This window comes from Heteronotia binoei, chromosome 19, assembly GCF_032191835.1.
Source record: "Heteronotia binoei isolate CCM8104 ecotype False Entrance Well chromosome 19, APGP_CSIRO_Hbin_v1, whole genome shotgun sequence".
In the NCBI taxonomy this organism is placed as follows: Eukaryota; Metazoa; Chordata; class Lepidosauria; order Squamata; family Gekkonidae; genus Heteronotia; species Heteronotia binoei.
The window spans coordinates 41,576,807-41,597,506 of NC_083241.1; the positions used below are offsets into that span (position 1 = coordinate 41,576,807).

General features: G+C 47.9%; 1 protein-coding gene across 2 annotated transcripts in view; it reads left to right on the forward strand.

The window, feature by feature from the left end:
* The first annotated feature begins 9,756 nt into the window (after nt 1-9,756).
* The window catches only part of VPS13C (vacuolar protein sorting 13 homolog C), a 189,993-nt gene continuing 179,049 nt past the window's right edge, over nt 9,757-20,700 (forward strand). For both annotated transcript variants that reach the window (XM_060259893.1, XM_060259892.1), the window contains exons 1-3: nt 9,757-9,898; nt 18,759-18,802; nt 19,763-19,805. In XM_060259893.1, the coding sequence (XP_060115876.1) occupies nt 9,799-9,898; nt 18,759-18,802; nt 19,763-19,805 (187 nt within the window). In that variant the 5' untranslated portion in view covers nt 9,757-9,798. The remainder of the gene's footprint in view (nt 9,899-18,758; nt 18,803-19,762; nt 19,806-20,700) is intronic.

Consider the following 20,700-nt stretch of genomic DNA (forward strand, 5'->3'; position numbering starts at 1 on the left):
TGAGTTTCCTGCATTGTGCAGGGGTTGGACTAGATGACCCTGGAGGTCCCTTCTAACTCTAGGATTCTATTAGGAAGAGCTTCCTGACAGAGCGATTTCTCAGTGGAACAGGCTTCCTCCTTGAGAGGTGGTGGGCTCTCCTTCCTTGGAGGTTTTTAAACAGAGGCTAGATGGCCATCTGACAGCAATGAGGATCCTGTGAATTTAGGGGGAGGTGTTTGTGAGTTTCCTGCATTGTGCAGGGGGTTGGACAAGATGACTCTGGAGGTCCCTTCCAACTCAAGGATTCTATGATTAGGAAGAACTTCCTGACAGTTAGGGCAATTCCTCAGTGGAACAGGCTTCCTCCTTGGGTGGTGGTGGGCTCTCCTTCCTTGGAGGTTTTTAAACAGAGGCTAGATGGCCATCTGACAGCAATGAAGGTCCTGTGAATTGAGGGGGAGGTGTTTGTGAGTTTCCTGCATTGTGCAGGGGGTTGGACTAGATGACCCTGGAGGTCCCTTCATAGGATTCTATGATTCTACGGAGGGCAGGGTGGTATCGTCCTCCCTGCATTTCACACAACAACTGCATTCCGGGCACGGAGCAAGGGTCACTGAGGTGTGTGTGTGTGGGGGGGGAGGTATTTGTGAATTTCCTGCATCGTCCAGGGGGTTGGACTAGATCAGGGGTGGCCAAATTGTGGCTCGGGAGCCACATGTGACTCTTTCACGCATATTGTGCAGCTCTCAAAGCCCCCACTGCCCCATCGGCTGTCTTGGAGAAGGTATTTGTCTCTTTGAGAACGCATCTAAAATTAGTTACTTTCTTTCCACCTCTCCCTCCCTCCCCACCTACCTACCTACCTTAAGAACATAAGAGAAGCCGTGTTGGATCAGGCCAATGGCCCATCCAGTCCAACACTCTCTGTCATACAGTGGCCAATATATGTGTGTGTATACACACACACACACATACATACTGTGGCTAATAGCCACTGATGAACCTCTGCTCCATATTTTTATCCAATCCCCTATTGAAGCTGGCTATTTGTAGCCGCCGCCACCTCCTATGGCAGTGAATTCCACATGTTAATCACCCTTTAATCACCCTTTTATCCGTTTTAACCTGACTGCTCAGCAATTTCATTGAATGCCCACGATTTCTTGTAGTGTGAGAAAGGGAGAAAAGGACTTCTTTCTCTACTTTCTCCATCCCGTGCATAATCTTGTAAACCTCTATCATGTCACCCCACAGTTGACATTTCTCCAAGCTAAAGAGCCCCAAGCGTTTTAACCTTTCTTCATAGGGAAAGTGTTCCAAACCTTTAATCATTCTAGTTGCCCTTTTCTGCACTTTTCCCTTTTGCATTTTTTCTGCACTTTCCTTCCTTCCTTCCTTCCTTCCTTCCTTCCTTCCTTCCTTCCTTCCTTCCTTCCTTCCTTCCTTCCTTCCTTCCTTCCTTCCTTCCTTCCTTCCTTCCTTCCTTCCTTCCTTCCTTCAACATCTGATGTTCCTGTCTTGCAGCTCTCAAACATCTGAAGTTTATTCTATGTGGCTCTTAAGCAAGTTTGGCCACCCCTAAACTAGGTGGTCCTGGAGGTCCCTTCCAGCTCTATGATCCTATGATTGCACGAGGTTAGGGCAGGCCTCATTTTGGGAAGGACCCCACAGGAGTGGAGCTCTGCAACCTCTAAATTTTACTGTGCTCTTTCTTACCTCCTCCCCCCCCCCCAAAAAAAAATACGTGCTTCTGAGTTTTATTGTTCAAAACTCCTGTGAGAATTTGGCTGAACTCTAAGATTTCACAAACTTTTCAATATTTCCCCCCCACAAAAAACGGGAAAAGAACCCAAGCATCTAAAGCAGACAGATGGAAATCTTCTTCATGCCACTGTGACCACATAGGAGAAAGTAATTTAAAAAGAACAATGGGAGTAAGGCAGACGCTGAGCTGATATAATTTAGAACACCTTCCGGTGATGTCAGGGGTGGGTGGCATACGTAAATGAGCTATGCAAATGAATTGTGCTAATGAGCTCCGGCACCTCTTTTTCTATGGGATGACCCCTGGGTTAGGGTAAGAAAGGGTGACTGAACCAAGGTCAGCCGCTGAACTTTGTGGCTTTAATTGCACAAGATCTGCCCTTTTCTGCCGTTCAAGGAATACAGGCTTCTTTGCCTGGAAGGTTTTGATAAGCTATCTCAAAACCCAAACCCTTTTGTTTACCCAGGCTTAGCAGTCAGGGTAACATCCCAGTGGTGTTAGTTAGTGGTCGGTGCCTGACTGCCTGAGGTACGAATAACACAACATATACCAGCTTCCACTCATCTCAGGAGAAAGCAAGACGAACGGAATGTTCAACTCAGTTTCTGCTGGGAGTGAGGAAAACATTCCATGGAAGTTCAGCACGTGAACATGAAATCTTTTAAAAAGGATATAGGAAACATCCCCGACATATTAAGGCAAGGGTGGCCAAACTGTGGCTCGGGAGCCACATGTGGCTCTTTCACGCATATTGTGTGGCTCTCAAAGCCTCCACTGTCCTGTCGGCTGGTTTGGAGAAGGCCTTTCTCTCTTTAAATCACTTCTCCAATTCAAACCAGCCAGTGGCTTGGAGAATGCATGTAAAGTTAAAATTGCTTTCTTTCCACCTATCCCTCCCCCATCCCTTCCTTCCTGGTGAGAGCCAGTTTGGTGTAGTGGTTAAGTGTACGGACTCTTATCTGGGAGAACCAGGTTTGATTCCCCACTCCTTCACTTGCACCTGCTGAGATGGGTCAGCCATAGCTTTCATAGAAGCTGTCCTTGAAAGGGCAGCTGCTGTAAGAGCTCTCTCAGCCCCACCCACCTCACAGGGTGTTTGTTGTGGTGGTGGGGGGAGGTAGATTCAGAGTATAGGGCAGGATATAAATCCAAAATCTTCTTCCTTCCTTCTTTGCTTCCAAAATGCATACCACAAAAAGTAAAGGCACTGATTTCAAAATCAATGATGAACCTATGAGGAACTGCCTTATCTCTCTGACCTGGAACTTCTACAGTTCCTCTGCGACTTAAATTAGATTTCCGGGTGTATTATTTTAGCTGCTCTTCACAGACCTCTGCAATGCGTTGGCATATTTCTTACCCCAAAGAGGTCTGCTTTTGAGAACCAAGTATATGAAAAGAGAAGCCGTTTCCCATCAGACACGGGGATCCACTTTAACAAGGTTTTATTCCTGGCTTTTATGGCAGCCCATGAAAACAATTTAGAGCAAAGTGGGAGTCCAGTGGTTCCTTGAAGACCAACAAAGATTTATTTGAAGTGTGAGCTTTCATGTGCATGCACACTTCCTCAGATGAAAGCACACCCTTTGAATAAAATGTTGGTGTTCTTCAACGGTGTCGCTGGACTCTAGGGCTGAAAACTCCAATTCACAAAATATCTGGAGACTTTTGGGGTGGAGCCAGGAGACTATGGGGGTGGAGCCAGGAGCAAGGTTGTGCCAAGCATAATTGAACTCCAAAGGGAGTTCTGGCTATCACATTGAAAGGGATCACACACCTTTTAAATGTCTCCCCTCCATAGGAAACAATGAAGGATAGGGGCACCTTCTCTTGGGGTTTACAAAATTGGACCCCCTGGTCCAATCCTTTTGAAACTTGGCGGGTCTTTGGAGGAGAGGCATCGGATGCTATGCTGCAAATTTGGTGCCTCTGCCTCAAAAAATACACCACCAGAGCCCCAGACACCCACAAATCAATTTTCCATTATCCCCTATGGGAATTGGTCTCCATAGGGAATAATGGAGTGCCCAGCAGACATTTCCCTCCCCCTGCCCCCCCTTTCTGATGACCCTGAAGCGGGGGGAGGGCCTCCAAACCGGGGGATCCCCTGCCCGCACCTGGGGATTGGCAACCCTACTGGACTCCCACTTTGTTCTACCAAGGCATAATCAACAGTGTTGTGATTCAGGCGAGCTTTGCTGCCACTGAGAAATACAAATCATAGGCAAGTAATTGCCCGCACAACGCACACAGAATTAGCTCTGAAAGAAAACAGCTCGAAGAGGCCCATGACATTTCCTTCCCCCTTTTTGCATGAGCAAAGTATTGATTGAATAAATGCTTTTTTCACCTAAAAAACAGCCTCTCTTCACTGATGTCGAATCCAGAGCTTTTATCTCTATCGATTTATTATAAAGGTCAGCCTGCAACATCAAGGCCCCAAGAAAGGTTTGGATAGTGGTTTTCATGATGATGCCATGCTTGACATTCAGAGCATTCACGCAAGAAGGCCTGTTCTTGGACAAGTTTGGAAATGGCAGCGTCTTTTAGGGTTGCGAGGTACGACTCAATATCCGAGGACATTGGGGGTGGAGCCAGGAGACTTTGGAGGTGGAGCCAGGAGACTTTGGGGGCGAAGCCAAAAGCAAGGGTGTGACAAGCACAATTGAACTTCAAAGGGAATTCTGGTCATCACGTTTAAACTAATGTTTAATTTAATGTTTCTAATGTAACTGTTTTATTGTTTGGTGCACCATTGGTCATCGTATTGTTAGCCGCCCTGAGCCTGCTTCGGCAGGGGAGGGCGGGGTACAAATAAAATTTATTATTATTATTATTATTATTATTATTATTATTATTATTATTATTATTATTATTATTATTATTATTATTATTATTATTATTATTATTATTATTATATTAAAGGGACCCCACAGCTTTAAAATGCCTTCCCACCATTTGGAATAATGAAAGATAGGGGCATCTTTTTGGGGGGCTCATAAAATTGGACCCCCTAGTCCAATCTTTTTGAAACTTGGGGGGTGTTTTGAGGAGAGGCATTGAATGCTATGGTGCAAATTTGGTGCCTCCATCTCGAAAAACAGCCCCTCAGAGCCTCAGATAACTGCGGATTAATTCTCTGTTTAACCCTATGGGAATCGGTCTCCATAGGGAATAATGGAGTGCCCAGCAGACATTTCCCTTTCCCCTCCCTGCTTTCTGATGACCCTGAAAGCAGGGGGAGGGTCTCCAAACCAGGAGATCTCCTGCCCCCACCTGGGGATTGAAAACCTGGAGATAACCATGTACTACGTTACTAATATATATTTGCTATTTACTGTCACTACTGGACATTAGTTTGCTTACAAGAATCACTATATAATGAAAAAGGATTGTAACACAGCTTAAAAACCACTCATAAGAGATGCATCTTGGAGACTGGCAACCGTAGTGGGCTGAAATGTTAAACATGCCAAATGAAGAGCTGATTTCTTCAGTTTCTGCTCAGCTGCACTTTAAAGTAATTCTAAATGCGTTTGAACCTTGCTCCGAGTGAAGCAATGAGGCAGATTTTATGCGTGGCGTTGTAGCTGAGTTGCAGACAAACAGGCACACAAAGTCTTTGGGCACTTCCAGCAGCTGTGCGCTCTTTCTACAAACCCACCGGCAATGAATCAGCAGCAATACAACAGCTTCTCCCCCCACTCCCCTTGCAACCCATACACTTGATTTTCTCTCCCAAGGCTGGTGCTGAAACGGATGTTCAGTGAGCGCCATCTGCTGGCGGGTGTAGGTGAGCACCTGCAGTGTTGTTCCCACATCCGCACCTGCTATTTGCCCAGCAATAGTAAATCAAATAGAATATTGGGGAAGGCATAATACAGATTAAAAAAAGGTAAAGGTAGTCCCCCTGTGCAAGTGCCAGCCGTTTCCGACTCTGGGGTGATGTTTGCAGGGCAGACCTTTTACAGGGTGGTTTGCCATTGCCTTCCCCAGTCCTCTACACTTTCCCCCCAGCAAGCTGGGCACTCCTTTTACTGACCTCGGAAAGATGGAAGGCTGAGTCAACTTTGAGCCAGCTACCTGAAAACCCAGCTTCCGCCGGGATCGAACTCAGGTCATGAGCAGAGAGCTCGCACTGCAGTACTGCAGCTTGACCACTCTGAGCCACGGGGCTCTTCATAATACAGATAGGTCATAAAACAGATAGGAAAAGGAAGAATTCTACAGTTACTCTCTGCAAGACTGACCGTCCACTAGGATGAGTTGTTGGAGATTTCAGCTCTCTGCTCGCCTTCTGTGATGAATCCATGATGGTGGAAACAGTAGTCTTATGCCACCAGCCGCAGAATCCCCAAATATCCAGTAATTGGCAGGTTTGAGGACAAGATCCCTAGAAAAGACAGGGATTCATGTAAGACATGAAGCTGCCCATTCCTGTTTACTTATTGATAGTCTGCCTTTCTCACAAGGACTCAAGGTGGATTACACAGAGTGATCCAGGTGAGAAGCCCATGTCGGTCTCTGAAGCAACAGAACAAATGTTGAGCAGCGTTCCCTCTAAGCTGAGTTAGTGTGAGCTTGCTTTGCCAGGCTCTTTCAATCACCCAGCAGAGCTACTGAGCCAAGCCTCTCTTCCTTCTATTGGCTGGGGTTCCTCCCCCTCCTGGCCCCTTGGGGAAGGAAGGAAAGAGCCAGAGCTTCCTTTGTCCAGTTCCCTGGATCGCATGGGAGAGATACAAAGAAAGCTTCTTTAAGACCAACAAGCGCAAATGGTTTAAGCCGTGTTTTATTCTAAGCCTTTAAAAAATCTTTGTGTTTGTCTGTGTCCTTTATAAAGGTTATATCTCTGCTACCTGGCATTACATATTACGGCATGCCTGGCCCGGCCCAACAAGATATCATTTATTTCAGATCCAGTCCTTACAACAAATGTGTTCGACACCCGCTGGTTTAGGGGTTTAAGTGACCTTTAGGCAGGGCCTTAACCAGGATTGTAAAAGTTGGGGGGGCTTTTTTAAAAGTCAAGGGGCATTCTTTCCCATCCACTTTCCCATCTTTCCCATCCCATTTAAGGGGAGGGATGGTGGCTCAGTAGTAGAGCATCTGCTTGGGAAGCAGAAGGTCCCAGGTTCAATCCCTGGCATCTCCAAAGAAGGGTCCAGGCAAATAGGTGTGAAAAACCTCAGCTTGAGACCCTGGAGAGCCGCTGCCAGTCTGAGAAGACAATACTGACTTTGATGGACTTTGGGGAGGGACGGTGGCTCAGTGGTAGAGCATCTGCTTGGGAAGCAGAAGTCCCAGGTTCAATCCCTGGCATCTCCAAAAAAGGGTCCAGGCAAATAGGTGTGAAAAACCTCAGCTTGAGACCCTGGAGAGCCGCTGCCAGTCTGAGAAGACAATACTGACGTTGATGGACCGAAGGTCTGATTCAGTAGAAGGCAGCTTCCTATGTTCATATGCACTGTGGGCCTTGCTGCTTCTCAGAAGCTTTCTGGGGCAGGGGCTCTGAGAGTGGCCAAGTCGAGGCAGCCTACCCTAAAACTCTGGAGTCAAGAAGGGACTGTGCCTTGCGTGGAAACAGGGGGGTTTCCTTCCACCTCCCTCTCCCCCACCCCGACACTTTGCAGCCAGCAGCTCCATCTGTCCCCCGCTCCCTGGCCCGTTCTAAATACCTCCTGCTTCTCCGGCACCCTCCTCTCCTCCTGTTGCTTTTGCGGCTGCAGCAGTGCCCTGCTCAGCTCTCCTGACTCCAGCAGCAGCTGATTGCAACTGGCCAGATCAGTTACGGCAAAAAGGAGAAAAAAGCAGGCTGCACCCTGGGAGTCAGGGGGCCGTGCTTGAAAGCCCCCTGCGGCTACAGGCCTGCCTTCAGGGTTTGGTGGTTTCAGTAACCTTCAGGGTGCTTCTCCTGAAATGCCTGCTGTGAGGGGGACAAACCAATTTGAAGCTTCTGAATTCCAGGGTTCCTTAACTTTTTAAACGTGAGATTTTTGAGACCGACAGTGGATGCTCTTGTGGTAAGGCTGGGAAAGGCAAACCCCCCATCTCCCAAGACCGGCACCTCCCCCCAGGGTTGCCAGGTCCCATTCAAGAAATATCTGGGGACTTGGGGGGTGGAGCCAGGAGCAAGGGTGTGACAAGCATCACTGAACTCCATTGGGGGTGGAGCCAGGAGGCATTGGGGGTGGAGTCAGGAGACACTGGGGGTGGAGCCAGGAGACACTGGGGGCGGAGCCAGGAGACATTGGGGGGTGGAGTCAGGAGACACTGGGGGTGGAGCCAGGAGACATTGGGGGTGGAGTCAGGAGACACTGGGGGTGGAGCCAGGAGCAAGGGTGTAACAAGCATCACTGAACTCCATTGTGGGTGGAGCCAGGAGGCATTGGGGGTGGAGTCAGGAGACACTGGGGGTGGAGCCAGGAGCAAGGGTGTAACAAGCATCACTGAACTCCATTGTGGGTGGAGCCAGGAGGCATTGGGGGTGGAGCCAGGAGACATTGGGGGTGGAGCCAGGAGACAGTGGGGGTGGAGCCAGGAGACAGTGGGGGAGGAACCAGGAGACATTGGGGGTGGAGCCAGGAGACACTGGGGGTGGAGCCAGGAGCAAGGGTGTGACAGGCATCACTGAACTCCACTGGGGGTGGAGCCAGGAGACATTGGGGGGTGGAGTCAGGAGACACTGGGGGTGGAGCCAGGAGGCATTGGGGGGTGGAGTCAGTAGACGCTGGGGGTGGAGCCAGGAGACATTGGGGGTGGAGCCAGGAGACATTGGGGGTGGAGTCAGGAGACACTGGGGGTGGAGCCAGGAGACATTGGGGGGTGGAGCCAGGAGACACTGGGGGTGGAGCCAGGAGACATTGGGGGGTGGAGTCAGGAGACACTGGGGGTGGAGCCAGGAGCAAGGGTGTAACAAGCATCACTGAACTCCATTGTGGGTGGAGCCAGGAGGCATTGGGGGTGGAGCCAGGAGACAGTGGGGGAGGAACCAGGAGACATTGGGGGTGGAGCCAGGAGACACTGGGGGTGGAGCCAGGAGCAAGGGTGTGACAGGCATCACTGAACTCCACTGGGGGTGGAGCCAGGAGACATTGGGGGGTGGAGTCAGGAGACACTGGGGGTGGAGCCAGGAGGCATTGGGGGGTGGAGTCAGTAGACACTGGGGGTGGAGCCAGGAGACATTGGGGGTGGAGTCAGGAGACACTGGGGGTGGAGCCAGGAGACATTGGGGGGTGGAGCCAGGAGACACTGGGGGTGGAGCCAGGAGCAAGGGTGTGACAAGCATCACTGAACTCCACTGGGGGTGGAGCCAGGAGCCAGGTTGTGACAAGCATAATTGAACCCCAAAGGGAGTTCTGGCCATCACATTATAAAGGGACACACCTTTTCATGCCTTCCCTCCACTGGAAATAATGAAGGACGGGGGGCACCTCCTTTGGGGGCTCATAGAATTGGACCCCCTGGTCCAATCTTTTTGAAACTTGGAGGGTCTTTTGAGGAGAGGCATCGGATTCTGTGCTGCAAATCTGGTGCCCGTACCTCAAAAACCAGCTCCCTCAGAGCCCCAGGGTTCAATCCTCCATGATGCAAATTTGGGGATCGGCCTCCATGGGGAATAACAGAGTGCCCCCAGCAGACATTCCCTGTCCTCTTTCTGGAGCGAGGGGAGGGCCTCCAAACCGGGGGATCCCCTGCCCTCACCTGGGGATTGGCAACCCTACGAATGAGCCGTGAAGAGGCGACGCGCATGCGCGAGCTCCCTTCTCCCGCCCTTTTCTCCGACTGCCCCTTCTCCAGAAACTGAGCGCGAGAGATAACAAGCGACGGGAACGGAGGGGGGAGAAATGAAGTCTTGGGGGCGTGGCTGCTCACGCGCGCTCCAGCCTATCCGAGGCGGCGCCGGACACGCCGCGCGCGGGAGAGGCGTGTCCTCGGCGGCGAGTGACAGATGGGTGGGCGAAGGGGGGCGGCGCCGTCCCGCAGCCGCGCATGCGCTCTTGGGGCGGGCGGTGTGAGGCGAGGGGCCGAGGAGGGTCGCTGCCGCCTTCGCCATGGTGCTGGAGTCGGTGGTGGCCGACCTGCTGAACCGCTTCCTGGGCGACTACGTGGAGAACCTGAACAAGTCCCAGCTCAAGCTGGGCATCTGGGGCGGTAAGCAGGGCGGGGGGCGGGGAGGAGGAGGAAGCTCACCTGGCCAGGTGAGGCTCTCCCTTCCCTTCCCCATCATGGAGCTCTGCTCTCCCCTCCCTCTTGAGCAAGGCTAGCTTATGGAACTCCCCGCCACAAGATGCCCTGCTGCTGGGGCTGCGTGCATGCCAGGAGAGCTCCCGTGCACAGAGGCAGTCTACCTTTGGGGTTGCAAAGAGAGGGCCTGCCCAGGGGAGGGTGGAAGAGCCAGAGCTTCCTGTTGGGTACCCCCTGACTTTCCCTCTCCCCCGCCGTGGGTGTAAAACCTTGGGGACGGACGGTGGCTCAGTGGTAGAGCATTTGCTTGGGAAGCAGAAGGTCCCAGGTTCAATCCCTGGCATCACCAAAAAAGGGTCCAGGCAAATAGGTGTGAAAAAGCCTCAGTTTGAGACCCTGGAGAGCCGCTGCCAGTCTGAATAGACAATACTGACTTGATGGACCCAGGGTCTGATTCAGTAGAAGGCAGCTTAATATTGGGGAGGGATGGTGGCTCAGTGGTGGAGCATCTGCTTGGGAAGCAGAAGGTCCCAGGTTCAATCCCCGGCATCTCCAAAAAAGAGTCCAGGCAAATAGGTGTGAAAAAGCCTCAGCTTGAGACCCTAGAGAGCCGCTGCCAGTCTGAGAAGACAATACTGACTTTGATGGACCCAGGGTCTGATTCAGTATAAGGCAGCTTCATATGTTCAAAGCTGAGAGACTGGGGGCTCCCCCTCCTCCTCCCCATGATTTAAATTGCACGGGGGAGGTACCTAGGAGCAGTCACTGCTCTCCCCAGACTGTTAAATGGTGTGGAGGGGCAGTGGTTGTCACTGGGTACCTCTCCCGTGTAATTTAAATCACTGGGGAGGGAGGGAGTGGATGGCCCCCAGCTCCCAGCTTTCACCTCCGCTAGCCCCCAGGTGGTTGCCGTGGTGGGGAGGGGGCAGAAGGGAAGGTCACCGAGTCGGGTGCCCAGGGTCAGAGCCATGGTGGCTAGGGGAGGGGAGCTGTTAAGTGCCCCCTGACTTTTTAATATGCCCCACCCCCCGGCATTCAAAATCCTGGCTACAGGCCTGCTGGATCCCATGGGAGCAATACAAAGAAGGCACCTTTAAGACCAAGGAGTGCTAATGTTTTAACCATGTTTAATTTTTTTTTTAAAATCTTTTATTGTGTTTGTCTGTGTCCTTCATAAAGTTTATATCTCTGCTACCTAATCTTAAATAGGTACAAACATGGCCCGGCCCAACATGGCCTGGGCCTGACAAGGTCTCGTTTATGTCAGATCCGGCCCTCATAACAAATGAATTCGACACCCCTGGCGTATGTCGTTCCCACACAACAGTCAGGAAAGGTAGGCTGAGGTGAGAAAGTCACAGCCCCAAGATCACCTGATGAGTTTCGTGGCAGAGAGGGAAGGCTGACTGGTGGGGGAACTGTATGCCAAGCTCCATCCAAACCATGTGTACGATTTGGTGAAAGAGTAGTAGAAGGTAAAGCAGACCACAACAAAGGTGCTCGAGGACATGGTTTTCTTTGTTGGCCTGATTACTGCCTCCCCTTTCTAAAATCATAGTTCTTAAGGGATACGGTGCTGTTAAATCCATGCAGCCTTTAGTAGTACCTTGACTTCTAGAAAGCTTTTGATAAAGTTCCTCATCAAAGGCTCCTTAGAAAGCTTGAGAGTCATGGAGTAAAAGGACAGGTCCTCTTGTGGATCAAAAACTGGCTGAGTAATAGGAAGCAGAGAGTGAGTATAAATGGGCAGTCTTCGCAATGGAGGACGGTAAGCAGTGGGGTGCCGCAGGGCTCGATACTGGGTCCCATGCTCTTTAACTTGTTCATAAATGATTTAGAGTTGGGAGTGAGCAGTGAAGTGGCCAAGTTTGCGGATGACACTAAATTGTTCAGGGTGGTGAGAACCAGAGAGGATTGTGAGGAACTCCAAAGGGATCTGTTGAGGCTGGGTGAGTGGGCGTCAACGTGGCAGATGCGGTTCAATGTGGCCAAGTGCAAAGTAATGCACATTGGGGCCAAGAATCCCAGCTACAAATACAAGTTGATGGGGTGTGAACTGGCAGAGACTGACCAAGAGAGAGATCTTGGGGTCATGGTAGATAACTCACTGAAAATGTCAAGACAGTGTGCGTTTGCAATAAAAAAGGCCAACGCCATGCTGGGAATTATTAGGAAGGGAATTGAAAACAAATCAGCCAGTATCATAATGCCCCTGTATAAATCGATGGTGCGGTCTCATTTGGAGTACTGTGTGCAGTTCTGGTCGCCGCACCTCAAAAAGGATATTATAGCATTGGAGAAAGTCCAGAGAAGGGCAACTAGAATGATTAAAGGGCTGGAGCACTTTCCCTATGAAGAAAGGTTGAAACGCTTGGGACTCTTTAGCTTGGAGAAACGTCGACTGCGGGGTGACATGATAGAGGTTTACAAGATAATGCATGGGATGGAGAAAGTAGAGAAAGAAGTACTTTTCTCCCTTTCTCACAATACAAGAACTCGTGGGCATTCGATGAAATTGCTGAGCAGACAGGTTAAAACGGATAAAAGGAAGTACTTCTTCACCCAAAGGGTGATTAACATGTGGAATTCACTGCCACAGGAGGTGGTGGCGGCCACAAGTATAGCCACCTTCAAGAAGGGTTTAGATAAAAATATGGAGCACAGGTCCATCAGTGGCTATTAGCCACAGTGTATGTGTGTATATAAATTTTTTTGCCACTGTGTGACACAGAGTGTTGAACTTGATGGGCCGTTGGCCTGATCCAACATGGCTTCTCTTATGGGAGGGACGGTGGCTCAGTGGTAGAGCATCTGCTTGGGAAGCAGAAGGTCCCAGGTTCAATCCCTGGCATCTCCAAAAAAAGGGTCCAGGCAAATAGGTGCGAAAAACCTTAACTTGAGACCCTGGAGAGCCGCTGCCAGTCTGAGAAGACAATATTGACTTTGATGGACCAAAGGTCTGATTCAGTATAAGGCAGCTTCATATGTTCATATGTTCTCTTATGTTCTTAAGCTGTTGCAACAGCCCGAAGGACGGTGTCAGGTAGCTAATGCTGCCTTTGCATTTAAGAAATGTCTCTGATAGCTCTGTTTGCCCTGGATTTTTAAGCTGTGCTTTATCTTTATTTCTTCCTGTTTTTTTCCCTTATTGGTGTTGACTGAAGCCAGGTCTGTTGCCCCCAAAGGGTGCAGTGCTATTCTGTTGACGTCCCTAACTCCATAATGCCCCAGGGAACAGACACAATCTGCTCACCGTTCCTTAAAAACCTGACAGCCCTTCTTTTTGCAGAGAGCCACGTCTTCTTAATAATTAGTTGGTTGCCTTGTGCTCCAGGCAATTTGCCCATCCGTCCATTTGAGAGTTAAGTATGTGAAAAGATTTTTTAAAAGTCCCAAGTTCCTGGCTCACTGTATCAGCCTGTGTTAATAAATATGGCACAATGGAACACATACTATATTTATACTGCTTGACCTCAGAAGGGAGGCGTTTTTTGTGGGAGGGGCTCTTTATATACGAAAGCAATCCAGTTCAATGACACTGTTGTTGATTCAGTTTTAAGAGGAAAGCGTATGTTTGAATATTGAAATTGAGATTTCATGTTAAAACAGGTTATTTAACAAGAACCAAGTCTAATGTGAATTAACCTGGTTTAGGTGATTGTTATCCTTTTGACTCATGATAGCCTTATAAGCAAAGCCACTCCCCCTTCATGGAAATACTGAGGCTGAAATTGGGAGTTGATCTCTTAAGTTGCAATTTGAATGCTTTTGTCACCGTACTGCATAATTGTTGCACCGTATCATCCTTTGCCCTTTTGGCAGTGCCTGCTTTCGAAGGAATTGAAGACTGTGGGAATATATAGGGATGGCATATGTTCCGGAGATATTGGTGTTCTTGCAAGCTGTTTCTTGAGAGATAATTCTATCTGGCAAGATGCAAAAATATCCTCATTGGCCTTCACGTCTCTGTTTTTCCTTGCTGAGTAATATAAGACTCCCTGGGAAATACAGGTTTTTAAACGAGGTGAAGTTTTCTTGTAAAACTGATCCCAGCTGCTTTTCATCTCAGGACATGTTTACTTTATTGGGTTAGCCAGAAGCACAAAGCTGGATGAAGCAAGAGAACTTGAGGGGGGAAAGGTTAGAAAGGATCAAATGTTGCCTTGAAGAAATCAGCTGATCTGTGGTGACTAAGAGCAACTGGGCTGTGTTAATTTGGTAGGCGAAGGAATGGTTTGTAGATCATATGAGCCTACTTCCACAGATTAATCTCCTTGGGGAACGGTAAACTTTCAAAATGTCACTATTTTGTACAGTCTTAAAATCTAGTTTTCAAACATTTTGGGGATAGGGTGTCACTTACTGAAGATTTCTTTGCAGCGTGATTCTCTACCATCAGCCTAGATTTGTTTTGTTTTGGTAGCAATGCATAACTCTCAGTCGTTTGGATTCTTCCTGTTAGGCAGAGGATTTTGAAACAGTGTTAAGTGTTTTGGATTCAAGTAGTATTGGTGCAAACTATGGGTAGCAAGCACCATGTCCATAAAACAGGAGTTTGGTGCCGCTTAAAAGACTAACAGTGTATACCCCAAATTAAACTTTGTGGGTCTTAAAGTTGCCATTGGGCTCAAACTTTTTTCTGTTGCCTTCAGATGAACGCGGTGACCCACCTGAGTTTATTCCAGTTTTAAGCATTTGTGAGGCAAAACTCACGTCATCCGACGAATTAGATACGGACGCTTGGATGCATTTGATGACGTGAACTCTGCAACAGGATTCCAAATTTTATTTTGCTGCTGTAAACTTGCACTTCTTAATTTATTTAATTTTTTCCCTATAAACTCGCACGACTGCCCACCTTAGAAGTGCTGTTTTCCCTTGAACTGAATGAAGGGTTACCTATAACAGCATCTGCAGTACCACATGGAGGCATTGATCTGCAGGAGGGGGGAAATGTGTGTTTCATTCAGAGCTGTTTATTTACATGCAAAAATAAGTGGAATTTCAGTGGCATTTCGAGACTGGTAAGCTTTATCCTAGCATGAACTAGAGCAGGGCTGGCCAAACTGGCTCAGGAGCCACTTGTGAGGAGGGACGGTGGCTCAGTGGTAGAGCATCTGCTTGGTAAGCAGACGGTCCCAGGTTCAATCCCCGGCATCTCCACTAAAAAAGGGTCCAGGCAAATAGGTGTGAAAAACCTCAGCTGGAGACCCTGGAGAGCTGCTGCCAGTCTGAGTAGACAATACTGACTTTGATGGACCCAGGGTCTGATTCAGTAGAAGGCAGCTTCATAAATGTTAGGGAGGGATGGTGGCTCAGTGGTAGAGCCTCTGCTTGGTATGCAGAAGGTCCCAGGTTCAATCCCTGGCATCTCCACTAAAAAAGGGTCCAGGCAAATAGGTGTGAAAAACCTCAGCTTGAGACCCTGGAGAGCCGCTGCCAGTCTGAGTAGACAATACTGACTTTGATGGACCCAGGGTCTGATTCAGTAGAATGCAGCTTCATAAATGTTAGGGAGGGATGGTGGCTCAGGGGTAGAGCCTCTGCTTGGTAAGCAGAAGGTCCCAGGTTCAATCCCCAGCATCTCCAACTAAAAAAGGTCCAGGCAAATAGGTGTGAAAAACCTCAGCTTGAGACCCTGGAGCGCCACTGCCAGTCTGAGTAGACAATACTGACTTTGATGGACCCAGGGTCTGATTCAGTATAAGGCAGCTTCATATGTTCATATGGCTCTTTCACACACACTGTGCGGCTCTCAAAGTGTCCACTGCCCTTTTGGCTCTCAAACATCTGATGTTTATTCTGTGTGGCTCTCACATTAAGCAAGTTTGGCCACCCCTGAACTAAACCCTACAGACAATGAAAACGTCTGTTTAACATTAAAACTTTTTGGTCTAAGGTGCCGCTTGTCACTTGCTTAACTTTGCTGTAATATAGGTTCCTCGTCTGGAGAAGTGTGCTTGCACGCACAAAAACTTACCTTCTATATAAAACTCTGTTGGACTTAAAGGTGCAACTCGACTCCTACTCTGTTCTGTTGCTGTAATATAGTCATTTTTTCTGCAAATATGTGCAGGTTTAGTTGCTCAGAACCTATCCAATTAATTAATGATAGCTGACTTGAGAGCCCCACTTTCCAAAGTTTAAGATAGGGTTAAATTTGGAGTCAGATTTGAGGATATTTGCACATGAGCTTCAAACGTGTCTCAGAGCCCTTTGGGAGATTAGAACAGGTTCTCATGCTTCCCCTTGAACATGCTGTGTGAAAAAGCCGACTAGGCTCTTGCTTCCAGTGTGGCAGATATTGTGGCACTGTGTCATCCAAGAGAGCTGTTCAGGGAGCTGATGGGTTCCAGCTAGTCCTGACTGTTATTCTGTAAGAGTTTCTTTTTCACAAAAGGTCAGTTTAATTCAGTGCTGCATTACCAATGAGCAGACTGGTTCAGGCATGAAGCAGACCAGCTGGGGTTCAGGATCTGTTACTTCCATCTGGCAAGGCAACCTGTTTCGGAAGCCCGCTTCGGTGGGGTAGGGCGGGATATAAATCGAATAAAAAAAATAAATAAATAAAGTTGACTGAAAGTAATTAATATCACAAAGCCAATTCAGAGTGAGCATTTTTCTGAGTCTGGGTTGGAGCATGTTCTTCCCTGTTCATAGTTTCCTCAAAACACCATTTTTCACATCTGGATTTTTGTTGCTGCAAAATGCAGGTTCTTGTTTTAGCTTGGCTCAGCTTCCGACATTAATCAATGTCACAAGGAAAGTAGCTGCCGACTTCAGCCATGCAACGTTCGATTGCCCTTGGTATATAACAATATTATCCAACAGACCTACTGAAAGTGGCTTTCTCTTTCAGTCCCTGGAGCTTAAGAGTTTCCTTTCTGTTTAAAAAGTTTCCACTGAAACAAACTGATGTGCCCTTCTGGAGCTTGGCGCTGGGGTGAGCATCGCAGTAAACGAAACCAAAGGACTTCATCAAAGGACATAACTATGCAGTCTGAATGTTCTGTTCAGCATATGCCTAACGTTTCTAGGATGCATAGAAGATTGTAGGTGTGAAGGAGCAGAATTATGCTATTACTGATATGGATTTGATAATGATGCATTTGATTTTTCCTACCTAAATGCAGAACTTTACATTTATCCCCATTAAAAGTCATTTTATTTGTTCTAGCCCAGTTTTCCAGCCTGTGAAGATCATCCTGTATCCTGACTCTGTCTTCTACTGTATTTGCTACCCCTTCTATTTTAGTATCATCTGCGGATTTAATAAGCGTTCTTTCATCCAAATCATTTATAAAGATGTTGAACAAAACAGGTCCCAGGACAAATTCTTGAGGCACTCCGCTTGTCACTCTTATCCAAGAGGATGAGGAACCATTCACAAGCACATTTGGGTGTGATCTGTCCACCAGTGACAGATCCAGCTAACGGCAGGCCTCGGATTCAGTGGGAGCTCACAGGAGCACAGCTCCTGAACCTTTGTGAGAGTTCCTCCTCCTCCTTCTGAGAGTTCCACCTCCTTGTCCATTGAATAGTATGTGCAGCTGCATAACAATCCCTGGATGAGCTCCACCACCTGTTTTTCCACAAAATGACCCCTGCCTCACAGGTAATAGGATCCAAACTACATATCACCAATCTGTCAACAAGAATATTGCGTGGAACCTTATCAGAAACCTTACTGAAATAAAAATAAACTATGTCTACAACATTCCCCTGATCCAGCAAAATTTCTGTTTTGACACTCTCTCAAATGGTAATTGAGAAATATATGTTATGTTGCGGTCACTTAGCAACGAGGAAGCAATAAAATGCCTTATATTTGCAGAATTGTCCTTTTCCATACCTTTCTCTATGATGGGGGCCAAAAATAGCTGTCCTCATTCTCCGCTATTTTATTTACCATACCATAGACCTTTATTGGCATTAATACAAGAATACAGTATACTTTAAAACCAACAGTGACACTATAGAATATAATAAAACCTTAAAAACCCAGCAAAAGTTAAATGACATAAAATAGTGGGCTATGCATGAGTAAAAGCCTCTCTGATTTGGATCGCAACCTGTAAAAAGCAAGCAACGTGAGTAGTGACAAAGTTGTGTTTCCCGTGGAGTAAAAAACGAAGCTTGGCGTTGTCAGAAAGGCCTTGATGGTCAGAGAGTAGAGCATCTAGGTATCTTGCACGTGGACTGCTATAAAAAGGGCAGTCCAAAAGAACATGAGGGACCGTTTCGATGACTCCTTGGCTACAAGGGCATCGTCTAAGATTGCGGGGGATTCTGTGGTATCTTCCAAAAAGGATGGCCGATGGTAATGCATTAAATCTAGCCAGCATGAATGCTCTTCTTTGGTGAGGGTCAGTTAAAAAGAGGAAATAGGGAGCTACACTATTTTATTTTGTTCCCTCAGTTATCCTGTGAGGTAGGCTAGGTTGGGACTGTGCAAGAGTGTGTGGCCTAAGGTAACCAAGCAAGGTTCCGTGGTGGGGAGGGATTCGAAACTGGGTCTCCCAGATCCTAGTTTGACAGTGTGTTCACTGGCCCCACTCAATGCACAGCAGCCAAGAAGGTCTGAGCGCCTGCTCCGGCTGCAACGCCACTGAGGATGTTCTCTGTAGCTGAGAACGAAACGTCTGGAAGGAAAACTTTCTCCAGTAGAACACGGCACTTGATCCCGAAAGATTCTACAAACCCTAATGATGTTACCAGCCGTGAAAACCTGAAATCTTTGTAGCACACTGTCTTTGTCCTAGAACGAATTAGGATGTTTTAGACACCATGCATAAATTCTGCAACTATTTTTCCTCTGTTTTTATAGGTAATGTTGCGCTGGACCACTTACAAATTAAAGAGAACGCACTGGTAAGCGCTTCTTTTAATCCAGCGAGCATGCTTGTGTTTTCTGTATTTGCCAGAGTAGGGTTCGTCAAGCTTCGAAAGTGACTGCCCTGTGATTAAGGGGGTGTGATAAAGAAATTTACTCTCGGGAAGTTTACAGTGCTGGTAAATATGTGGGAAGGGTACAACCTAGTTTAGATTATCTAAAGAGCAAATCCCGGCACCAGTCTGCAGTTATCTAAATCTGTGGGTTGGGGCCACGCTAACATGAAACAAGATTCTTCTGCAAACTTGAGGGACCCCTCAGGTTTGCAGAAAAATTTGAAATGTTAAGAGAAATAATACACGGAGGAGGGTTAAATCTTCCCCTGTCACTTGCTGTGATTCTGCAACAGCCAGTGAGAGCTGCTCCCGCGACTCTCTCCACAGGGAGAGCGGGGAGGATGGGATTTCCCCTCCGCTCAAGTAATACAGGCCCTGACTGGTGTCGTAGTTAAGTGTGTGGACTCTTATCTGGGAGAACTGGGTTTGATCCCCCACTCTTCCACTTGCAGCTGCCGGAATGGCCTTGGGTCAGCCATGGCTCTTGTAGGAGTTGTCCTTAAAAGGGCCGCTGCTGCCACAGCTCTCTCAGCCCCACCCACCTCGCAGGGTGTCTGTTAGAAGATAGAAGAAGATATTGGATTTATATCTCGCCCTCCATTCCGAAGAGTCTCAGAGCGGCTCACAGTCTCCTTTACCTTCCTCCCCCACAACAGACACCCTGTGAGGTGGGTGGGGCTGAGAGGGCTCTCACAGCAGCTGTTGTGGGGGAGGAGGGTAAAGGTATCTGCTCTGAGATTCAAAGTATAGGGTGGGCTATAAATCCAATATCTTCTTCTTTTTTAATAAAAGCCCCATAATGTTATAAACTTTTTGGTACTGTATAATGAACAGTGTAAAGTACTTTTGACATTAAAATATGTTTTTTTCCCCTTCCATCAGAGTGAACTTGATCTACCTTTCAGAGTAAAGGCTGGACAAATTGGTAGGTGAATAATTTAAAACATTTTTTTTAATTTGGTGATTGTATGAAGTCAGAAAATCAGTAGTAACAGGAAAGGAAAGGTCCCTTGTGCAAGCACCAGATGTTTCCGACTCTGGGGTGACGTTGCTTTCACAACGTTTTCACGGCAGACTTTTGACAGTGTGGTTTGCCATTGCCTTCCCCAGTCATCTACGCTTTCCCCCCAGCAAGCTGGGGACTCATTTGACCGACCTCAGAAGGATGGAAGGCTGAGTCAACCTGGAGGCAGCTTCCTGAAAACCCAGCTTCCACTGGGGATCGAACTCGGGTCGTGAGCAGAGCTTAGGACTGCAGTACTGCAGCTTTAACACTCTGTGCAACCTGGCAGTTAATGAATTTTGTGTCCTAGAGTGAAACGTGCTAGACCTTTCAAGGAGATCGGGCCGGTGGCCGTCAGTCATTGCCACGCATGTTTTAATTATAACAATTATGACAGTAGTTGTGTGCGGTCAGATTCCTGATTCTGTTTTAATAAAGCTAGAAACATACTTTAGTGGAACTTAACTGCAGTTTGATTCCCCACTCCTCCACTTGCACCTGCTGGAATGGCCTTGGGTCAGCCATGGCTCTTGTAGGAGTTGTCCTTAAAAGGGCCGCTGCTGCCAGAGCTCTCTCACATATGTGTGTGTGTGTATACATATATACACACATATAAAAATATATATATACACACACACACATATATACAGGGCTTTTTTGGTAGAAAAAGCCCAGCAGGAACTCATTTGCATGTTAGGCCATACTCCCTGACATCACCATGATTGCACACAGGCTTTTTTGGTAGAAAGAGCCTAACAGGAACTCATTTGCATATTAGGCCACACCCCCTGACACCAAGCCAGCTGGAACTGCATTC